Genomic DNA, 11,186 nt, shown 5'->3' with positions numbered 1-11,186 from the left:
ATAGCACACTGTTGTTGCAAGGCTGTTGCCATCATCTCTATTGCCCGAGCTAAGTTGGGTATCTACTGGTGGAGGAGGAGTAGGTGGTCTACGTGCCATCTACTAAGCACGTAAAGAATTGGGTTAGAAATTACTAAAAATTTCCAACTACATCTTTAAGACAAATTAACTTAAAAGAAATCATCACACAAAATAGATACAAAACCAATCAAGACTTATCTCTAAAATGTACTCTAGCTACTTAGAATTAAGATAGAAAATAATCTTGATCTAGTCATGAGTGTGCACCATCACCACTCTATCAAGATTCTTTTCATTCTTAATGCTTTCATCTTTATTCATAACAATTAACTTGACTCGAACACAAACAAGATTTCAAGAAAAACAACTTTGTCAAACATCTTATTAGAAACTTTTAACTAAGTCTTGAGGCTAGACGTAAACAAAAATCTACACGCAGGAGAAACAAAATAAACCCACTACCCTCAGGTTATTCTAAGGATGAACCGCTTTGATACCATTAAATGTAACACCCCAGAAAATAACATCTAAATATTTCAATACAAGTTCTACGTATTTCTATACAAACTTGGAGTTTTTCAAAACATTCCTAATACATGATTAGGATTTATAGAAATACAAATATTTACATATTCATAGCTCAAAATAAAGCTCCGAAACCTCTAAGGCTTTCCGGCACCTGTATGGTCATCTGCTCGTGTACATAGTACAGTGATCGCAGTTTTTAAACACAACACAAAAAGCAAGGGTAAGCTAGTGAAAATAAAATTTTATTATATACGAAATTAAATTAAAAGAGAAAATAAAATTACATGGCCAATTTCTCAATTATTCAATCTTCTTCAAATTCCAACATAAATCAATCACATAGATCTCACATGGATCTACACATCCAGAATATCCAACAAACAACGTCTTCCGGAAGACCCGTATTAAGTAAGTCCTACCAGAGACTAACACCTGATCCAAAGATTACCAGCGAATCCAACAGAAAGGATCAGGGTAAGTTCAATACAACCCAAGCCGTGCATCTCATATGTCACGGTGTGCATGAACTCCCCCATCAGCTTCTCACCACCTGATATCTTAGTCTATGTGACTTAGATCATTAGTGAAGCTCGGAGATCTCTGTTACCACATAGGCATCAATACTTAATACATAGCAAACATCAGTCCATACATTATCCCAAATGTATGAATTCAATTCCATACCATCCCGTCATACAATATCATTCCAAACACGATCCACAATATTCAAAAGTCTATTTGACATGAAAAAAAATAACACTTTAATACTAAATCATCAAAATATAATATTTTTACAAATTTAAATAATATACAAACAAACAACCCAATATATAAACACACAACATTCCTGCAAGAGAAAATTGAATATTGGGACCACGTCCCTTCCGCATTCAGATCTTCTATCCTAGGGTGCTATTAAAAATTAAATTTAGCTTCCCTTACCTCAATTGCTTGCTTTCAAGTAACTTTTAGAATTTTATTCCCCACCGTTTGGATAAGCTTCAAGATTTACGGGCCTAATGCAAATTATCCAAACAGAACAAAAATTCAGTATATAATAGAATAAGTTGAGAGGATTAAACTTCTCAACTGACCCCACCAAGATTGATGACTAAATCCTAAAGAAAAACAGAGAACAAAGGATATTTAGAGTAAAAATGAACTTACTCTGTTTGAAAATCTGATCAGGTAGAAATGTTCCTTAACTCCTCTGCTACAGCGTGGTATGATCAGATTCTAAAATAGATGAAGATTGAGAGAAAAATTAAGAGAGAAGGAGAGAAGAGAATTGGAGAGAGAGAGAAAAAAAAAAGGAAAGAAAAATGAAAGGCGGGGGGGGGGGGGGGGGGGGGGTTCGTGGCTCTGGTTCTTATCTTTTTACGTTGTTATTTTGTATAATATACCAATATTATATAAAAGATATTAATTTTTACAAATTGATTTTTTTAAAACATTATATTTTTAAAATTAATTAAAAATATTATAGTAGCAGATTTTAAACAATCACCATGCGTAGTTTTGACTTCTAAAAAATAAACTATAACGTAAAAATATAAAATTGTTATAATTTGGTGTAAATTATTTGGCAGTGGGTAAAAGCACTTCAAGGTTAAACAATTTAAACATTGTCTATGAGTTTAATCCTTAGGTAAAATAATTTTTACTCAATTTTTATTTTCTTTTAAAATGTACTAGATTAGCATAAAATTAAAATATTAAGACACTGATTGATTATGCTCATGAAAAAAAAAACAGTTCCAAAGTATTGATCGTTAGCTTAACAAGGTTCTTTTAATAGTAAGTTTAGAGGAGATACAAAATTAAAACTTTTGAGTTTAAATTAATAAAAGAATTCAAAATAATTTAACTTGTAATTTTTGGGATACATATTAAAATTTAATTAGATGAAAAAAACTGGTAAACAGATTGTAGCAGCAGCACCCAAATTACAACTTTTGATTTTGATTAACATCACAATTAAGGTACTACATTTTAGAGCTTCTTTATAAAGAAGGAGTTCACATCAAGTTTTGACAAAGATTAAGAAAATCAAGGATCTCACCAAGATATGTTTTTGTATTATATTGCAAAAGATTGAACTCATCCAAATTTTAACATCTTTATAAAGATTAAAAACATATATTTCACCTTAAGATCAGTGTAATGCTATAAATAATTTTTCTCACATTTCATAACATGTATAATTGTGTTTTTTTTTTTCTTTCTAAATTTATGTATGAAATAAAACATGTGAATAAATATATATATATATATATATAATATTTTTATTTAATTAATAGAATGAAAAATTTATTTAAAATCAAATTGACATCTATTTTCTATTTTTTTATTGTAGTATTTTTAGTTTCAATTAACTAACCTATATAAGTTTTTTTCAATATTATTTTAAAATGAATGAATAAAGTTTACGAAATTAGAAAATAAAATTTAAATTTAATTTATCCAACAAAATATACTATTCACAGCACACTAATATCAAAATTATTTGTATAAAATAAAAAAATTTAAATTTACTTGACAAACTAAATATTTTACTAATATTTTTTTGAAAAATTTAAAATACTTTTTATGTGATTAACATATTTTAATTACTTATAAAAAGTATTTAAATCATCAACTTTAAACTTTTAAATTTAGTGTCTAAATATACCATTAGAAAAATAATTATATGTCTTAATATTTATTAAAAATGATTTAAGATTTTATTTTGCAACATAAATTTTGGAAAACATTTGTATGATTTGAAAATAAAATTATCTGTATTTTCTTCTATTCCGTTATCTTATTTGTCTCTTTTCAAAAATATCCTTCCTGGTGGCAAAAGAGATATTGAGATTGTCTAGCTTCTTGGAGTAAGGTTTGTTTATTACATTTATTAAATTTGTTTATATTTATGCATATACATATATACTTATATAAATTATATTTTTACTTTTTTTAATCTATATTGTAATGCTAATTAAATTTATAAACATATTTTTACCACTGTTAATTATTTTAACTATGTATGCTTCTTTATAAAATTAATAATTGATAATTAATATATTTTGATCAAATATCTTAAATTTATTATTTAAAAGTTAAACTTAATAAATGAGTAGTAGCGTGCATTGCGTGTGAAAAAAAATAGTTTTGTTTGCATTTGAGAGAAAATTCAGGGTAGGTTCTAATTTGATAATTTCAAAATGATTGTTGACTTGGCTTGGTTGTGGAAAATATCTAGACTTTTACTCCTTCTCTTCTTTACACATGGTGAGAAATTTCTACTAGAATTCTATGAACATTAAATCTCCCATTAAAACGTAAGAGAGACACTTAGCTGTTTCCTATGTATGCACATGAATTGAAACTAAACATGTTCCGCACTCTCACTCTCTTCTTTCTGTTCTCTGTAACTGCAACGCTTCTTCTTCCAACTAAGTCTGATGTCAACTTCAACACTTCGTCTATGCTTCTGGGTACGTATACATCTATGCAACCACATATATCACAACAAATATATGTTTTTCTTTTCCTTCATTCAACTACCCTATATTATAACCATATTCTTCATGCTAATGGTTGCAGCTCAAAACCACTCAAAAACCCTAAACAAAGTCGGTGATGATGTCTTCATGGCGTGTGATGATAGAAAAAGTAAGCACCTTTATATTTTCCACAATTTTAATTATGCATATCTTCACTGTTTATTCTCTTGCATATCCACAAATTATACACACTTTACCTCTATGACATGGTCAAAGAAAAAGGGTCATGTTTGTGTTAGAGAAAAGTATATATAGTTGATGCAAACAACTCAAAAGAGTGTTGATTCATTCACAAAATTTTCTATACATAAGATTGAGGAGTGGGATATTTCTCTAAAAAATTACATTTTTTTAGAGGTTGCAGAGTTTTTCTTAGTTTAATTATATGTCCTATTCAATTCAAATTCACTAAATTTAAATACAAGTAAATTATATTTCACCTTTTTAGAGATATTTAAATGGGTAAACAGTATATGCAACCAAAACGTAAGTAATTTTTATTTTATCATTTTTTTAATAACTAATGGGAATGTAGAAATTAAATTTATTATTTTTATAATAATCGTTTAAAAATTTATTAATATTACTTTTTAATTGGTTATTAATATAATTTTTTCACCATAATAATATATAAAAATTAACTCTTTATTTCTCTTTAATGTAAAGAAACTTTTTAAGGATAATTTTTTTGTTCTATTTAATACCGTCAAAAACTAGTTTTGAATGCAAAACTTGGGATCTTTAGTATTTGAATAGCTTTAAAGATGACAGTGGCCGGCAATTTTATTTTATCTAAAAAGGTAAAAATTATTAATATCATCTCCAAAGTTAGATTTCAGGCTGAAAAAAGTTGTATCTTATTATACTTAATCCCCTTTATTGAAAAATCTGTTTGTAAATAAACTAACATCTACAGAGAAAAGAACGAAAATTTTAGAATAATAAAAACCGATGGAATTTAAATATTTCTTGAAATAGTTGTATATTTTGTTCTTTAAATAATAAAATTTAAAATGAAATATAAAACTATACAACATATTTCATATAAAAAAAATTATGAGACTCAATAAGAAAAAAATATAATTATTTTTTTAAAAAAATGACTCTTAAAAGTGAATGTTTAAATTTAAGTACAAATATGGGTGTTGATAAAACAATGTAAACAGATTGCAGAAGCAACAACAGCGTGGATAATCAGTCTGCTCACGTGGCGCGAAGACTTGATTCCCTAACTAATTTCACTTCGAATCCTAATATGACCTTGGATGACAGTAAGTACTCTTAATTCAGATTATTTTGTGAGTTTTTAATGTTGTCCCAGCATAATTTTAATATATTAAAAACTTAATATATTTTAAAATATTAAAATCAGTATAAAAAATAATATAAAAAATTTAATAGAGAATTTAATTCATATTTATTGTATTATATCATTCACTACAAGAAAATCATGAAATAGAAACCAATTTTTAGAAACCAAAATAATTAGTTACAATAGGATCTAAAATAGAGAACATTTTAGAAAAAAAAATTTGATTTCCAAATTAGTTTCTATTAAGTTAAATAGTTTTTAAATTGGTATCTAATTAGCAATTAAGGTTTTAGATACCAATTATTTAGTTTCTAAATTTAGTCTCTAAACCCTTATTGCTAATTAGATACTAATTTAGAAACTATTTAACAATAATATAAAATAATAAAAATTAATTTAAAAACCAAATTTCTTTTTAGTTTCTAAAATGGTTTCTAATTTAGTTACTATTGTAATTAATTATTTTGATTTTTAAAAATTGGTTTCTATTTTATGATTATCTTGTAGTGATTGTTTTGTTTAATATAAAAACTTCTCAATTACTAATTTATAAACTATTAAAGAATAACAAAACTCTACCTGCTTTTGATATTATTATATTATATTATAATGGCAATTAGAATTTAACTAATTTAATTTGCATAATTTTTTCTTGCCAGTAAATTTGTGAATTTTTTCTTTTCTGTTGTTTTAGTTTTTGATAAAATATTTATTTGAGATTACATTTGACACATTATTTTAATGAGTTCGTAACTTTTTTACTTGCCAAATAGTATTTAAATCATTATTAGTTAAATAAACAAATTCCTTTTACTTGTTAGAATCACTTAAAATTTCTAACTAAACAGAAATAAAATACATTGGGTAACTTTATTGGAGGAAATCACTGACTCATCCAAGTTTTTAAATTATTATCCCTAATGTTTTGCATATATTTTGCGTATACATTGTGAAAGTATTTATATATATATGGGTTAGAATACTCTTAAATATTTATTCTTAAAGTATTTCTGTTTTAATTAATTTTATTTTTTATACAAAAAATTAAATATTTTTTGTGTGTGTATTTTGTAAATATATTTATATGTATATATTACTTGTGGAAGAAAATCACATGAGCGTGTATTAATAATTTTGAACCAAAAACTGCTTAATAGAATGCAATACTACTATCAGAGGTTATCGAAGTTGTTTCACCTACCCAAAACCACAAGCACCACCGACTGTGTCGATATCATCGCCATCGCCACCACCACATGTGCCAACGACGCTATCATCACCGCCACCTGCACGTAGATCACGATCAACAGCGCCTGAATCATCTCAAGATTCAGGTATATTATTCTTTCTTTCCCTTTAGATAATTAAAGCTCTCACAACGGTAACACTTCTTTCTAAGTAAATATTATTATTAAAATGAATTCGAAAAGAAAGGTATTTTTTTAAATAAAGTTTAACTTCACAAAGATAGTTATTTTTATTAAGTATTTAAAAAAACTATATTTATCAATTGAGATTTTTTTTGTTTAATTTCTTTAAGAACTCTTTTTTATTTTCACTATACTCTTTTTTTATTGTTGCGCAGGTAACCACCAGCACACATGGACAATTATTATAATTATTATAGGTAATAGAGCCATTATCCTTTTATATCTCCTATTTTATTATTTTATGAATTACATTCATGATAAATTTTTAATCCATCTCTAGAAAAAAAAATGCAAATTAAACGCTTTTTTTTTATTATTAACTCCACTTTTATTACACATTTAGATGGCGAGAAATCTACAATAATTTTAGACTTTATCTTTTGTTCTTGTTGATAATCTATAAAATATGAGAGCAAATTATGTCTTTTCATTGATTTGTTAAGTGGTGTTTTCACATTTACTAAAAAAAAATACTAAGAAACTAATAAATCAACTCAAATAATTTATCCTCTTATTTAGGCTCTAAAAGGTATTTTAATGATGTAAAAAATATCTATCTTCTCTCATATACCGAGCAATTTTAGCTAAGTTGAAAATCTAGATCAATTATATAATAATTATCTTATCATCCTTAAAAAAGTTGGTATGCACAAATTATGGATTCAATTAAGAAAAAAAAATGTAAACTACCAAGAGTTTTAGTAAATGTATTAGTTAGTTATGTAATGTAAGAGTTGAGACATAAGTTGGTTTAATATTTCCATTAGAAAATCTCATCCCAAACAAAGTGAGAAATCTGAATATCTTTCATGGAAGACTAGGTTTAAAGGTTGCTTGATAATAATAAAAGACATGCATAAGTTAAGGGTGTGAGACATAAGCAAGATAAAAAACATTTCAGCCATTTCAACTCACAAGTAATGGTTTCTAATAAATAGGCATTCAATTTCTGCAAAAGAGCGATATATCATATGATATTTCTTTGTTTTCCAAGAGACCAATGACGATCCAAACGACACAAACCACCTCATAAGTAACTGTCGTGTTTGGGACAACTAATCTATTCAAAATTGCACCAACCATATATTCTTAGGTCACTATCTCCACATAAAAGAATTTATTGCCTAAGGTTTCCTTTCAAATATCAAACAACTAGCAATGCAGCATCTCAATGCTTTTGTCTTGGTTGCTACATAAATTGAAATATTAAAGCTCTTGTATTGTAACGCAAAGATAAACAATTCATCCCGCCAATCATATAAAACAAGTATGCAGGTAGATCTTAAATTGATAGATGATTTTATGGTTGTTCCAACAAATGATAAGGTCATTAACATAGTAAACCCTAAACTTGGTAAACCAACATCTCGAACCTCATTTCAATATGTAAAGAGATTTTCTAAATTTGCACATCATTCCAGGTCTTTGAACAACAAAATCAAGTGATAATTCTATGAACACTTCCTCCTAGAACACAATGTGCAAGAAATCACTATGCACATCCATTTGTTGTAGTTAACACATTAGATGGTGTACAATTGATCAAATAACCTATAGTTAAAACATATTCTTCCACAAATTTAATAGGAATCAAAATGCAAAGTACAAACCACATTCAAAATATGATGATTTTTTTGTGTGTGTTCTAATGCAAGATGTTTGAAAAATTAATTCCATGATCAAGAAAATAACTCTTTATGCAAATGAATTGTGTCCCCGGTTTAAATGCCATGCTTGTTTTGTAATCACTTAAAGGAAAATTATCCCTATTTTGCTTGCTCTATGCATCACAAGCCTTATTCAAAGATTCACAATTTTTACTTCCATTAATACCAGGAACTAACTATATGATTTTCAATAAAGGATGTCCCAAACACCTATGTTAGAGGTTTGCATGGTTCACTTCATGAACTCTAAAGACCCATGATCCTTGAATTCCATGAAAAAAAATAGACCCCCTTCTTTCGTTAACATCCCTAAGTGTAGTCTTGCATAACACAAAATCTAAAATCTATTTGTGAATTTCATAGTACAATTGCATTTATCCATCAATTGTGAGATAGATATTAAATTACAATTAAACTTCAGAACATATAGAACATTTGTAAGTTTTTAACCGTCATCCAACACCACATGCTCTTCTTTGGTCGCAAAAGTGGTCTATTCATTTGAGAGCCCTAATAGATAGTGTTGAATATCATGTATCTCACACATATTCTTCAAATTTCTTATCATATGATTAGATATTTCAGTGTCAATTATCCATGGGACAACGCTATATGCACTTGTCATCTTCTCACTCAAGTTTGTCTTATGAGTATTCAACATTTGCATCAATACTTATCATTGTTCAGTGGTCAGTTTAACAAGACCACTCTTGTTTGCATCAGAGAAGGGTAGGTTGGTGCCCCCTACTACGTCAGTATGTGCAACATTAGCACAACACACCATTCTTCCATCTCTAACAATCCTTTCTCTGATTGGTTAACCATTCCATCTACAAATCCCCATTTTCTTATATGACGTAATGAAGTCCTAATTGCACATGTCATTCTTCATATTCTCCTCTAAGGTTGCACCCAAGAAATTATATTTCCTTGATTATTACTCAAGTTGAGATTATATGTGAGAGAACTCTCATTCCTTTATGAACAAAATGCTTCATATCCCTGTCACTCTTAAATTATCTCCGTTTAAATTTTCATGCTTTAATATCATAATAAATATGAGAGAAAATTATGTTTCTTAACTATTATTTTGTTTTATTTTATATACAAGAGTTGCCTTTGATATTTACTAAAAAATACTATCAAAATCCAAATCAAATCAAAATCAATATCAAACCAATCTTACCCAAATTTTGAATATTAAAATATGGTGTGTGTCTGTGTGTGTGCATGTGTGTGTATGTGTGTGCATTTGTAGTTAACCTCATTAATCTTTAAAATAGAAATTGACCTTCTAAATCAGCCAATAGAAAATTAACAAGTGTATTGTTATTCTTAACTTATCAATGTTAAATTGTAATCAACCAATAGGTTCAGACAACAATATCATGCATCTCATAAACTATCTTAAAATTTAAGTTATTGTGTGTAAGATATAATAATTGAGTCTAAAAGTTTCACCATTCAACTTATATGGTGGAGATTTATAAGGCATTTTATCATGAGTAAACTTTCATAAAAAATATCAACATGCTATAAAAGGATATTTATGGTTTTTTAATATTTTATATTTCTTAACAGGTGTTGTAAGTGTGGTAATTGGAGGGTTTCTCTTCATACTATATTGTTTTAGACATAAGTCTTCAATTAGACTGGTCAAATCTTGTTTTACCACAAATAATGATTCAAATATTGAAGCATTCTTAAGAAATCATGGAGCTATAACACAGAAAAGATACAAATTTTCAGAAGTGAAAAAAATGACTAATTCATTCAAAGTCAAACTTGGTCAAGGTGGTTTTGGTGCAGTATATGAAGGAAAATTGCTCACAGGTAGTCGTGTGGCTGTAAAACTACTAAATGCATCCAAAAGAAATGGTGAAGAATTTATCAATGAGGTTGCCAGCATCAGTAAAACATCTCATGTTAATATTGTTACACTTCTTGGATTTTGTTTGGAAGGTCGCAAAAAAGCTCTCATCTATGAGTTTATGGCTAATGGTTCTTTGGATAAGTTTATCTATAAAACAGGACCAACAACAATTGTATCTTTGAGCTGGGAGAATTTATATCAAATTTCAATAGGAATAGCTCGAGGGTTGGTATACTTGCATAGGGGTTGCAATACTAAAATTTTACATTTTGACATCAAGCCGCATAATATTCTTTTAGATGAGAATTTTTGTCCTAAAATATCAGATTTTGGACTAGCAAAGTTGTGTCCTAGGGATGAAAGCATTATTTCCATGTCAGATGCTAGAGGAACAATGGGATATCTTGCTCCAGAAATGTGGAATAAAAATTTTGGAGGAGTTTCACAAAAGTCTGATGTGTATAGTTATGGAATGATGCTACTAGAGATGGTAGGAGGAAGGAAGAACATTAATGTTGAAGCTAGTCGTACAAGTGAGATATACTTTCCACATTTGGCATACAAGAGACTTGAGTCGGATAATGATGTCAGACCGGATGAAGCGATAAATACAGAAGAAAATGAGATTTCAAAGAGGATGACTATAGTGGGGTTTTGGTGCATTCAATCACTTCCCGATGATAGACCTTCAATGAGTAGAGTGGTCGATATGTTGGAAGGTAACATGAATTCTTTGAAAATGCCTCCAAAACCTTTGTTTTCTTCTCCTACTAGATTAGAAACACAATCTTCCTCCTAAATTGTATC

At 28.0% G+C, this 11,186-nt stretch overlaps 1 protein-coding gene across 1 annotated transcript; it reads left to right on the top strand.

Moving 5' to 3' along the window:
- The first annotated feature begins 3,890 nt into the window (after positions 1-3,890).
- Positions 3,891-11,178, top strand: LOC137837992 (PR5-like receptor kinase). Its single transcript, XM_090301072.1, has 7 exons — positions 3,891-4,028; positions 4,138-4,206; positions 5,264-5,368; positions 6,567-6,743; positions 6,995-7,107; positions 9,083-9,143; positions 10,088-11,178. Exons 1-7 carry the CDS (start codon positions 3,899-3,901, stop codon positions 11,176-11,178), a joined length of 1,746 nt encoding a protein of 581 aa, XP_090157198.1. The 5' UTR covers positions 3,891-3,898.
- Positions 11,179-11,186: the final 8 nt, after the last annotated feature.

Source organism: Phaseolus vulgaris, chromosome 4 (assembly GCF_051622355.1).
Source record: "Phaseolus vulgaris cultivar YP4 chromosome 4, ASM5162235v1, whole genome shotgun sequence".
NCBI classification, from domain to species: Eukaryota; Viridiplantae; Streptophyta; class Magnoliopsida; order Fabales; family Fabaceae; genus Phaseolus; species Phaseolus vulgaris.
Note: the sequence above shows the minus strand (reverse complement) of the source record. Positions and strands in the feature narration are given on the sequence as shown.

Excerpts from the sequence above, each read along its gene's own strand:
- LOC137837992 (XM_090301072.1), top strand. The coding sequence starts at position 3,899 with ATGTATGCACATGAATTGAAACTAAACATGTTCCGCACTCTCACTCTC. Across the intron at positions 5,369-6,566 it reads TAATATGACCTTGGATGACA|AATGCAATACTACTATCAGA; the intron begins GTAAGTACTCTT and ends ACTGCTTAATAG. Across the intron at positions 9,144-10,087 it reads CTTGTCATCTTCTCACTCAA|GTGTTGTAAGTGTGGTAATT; the intron begins GTTTGTCTTATG and ends ATTTCTTAACAG.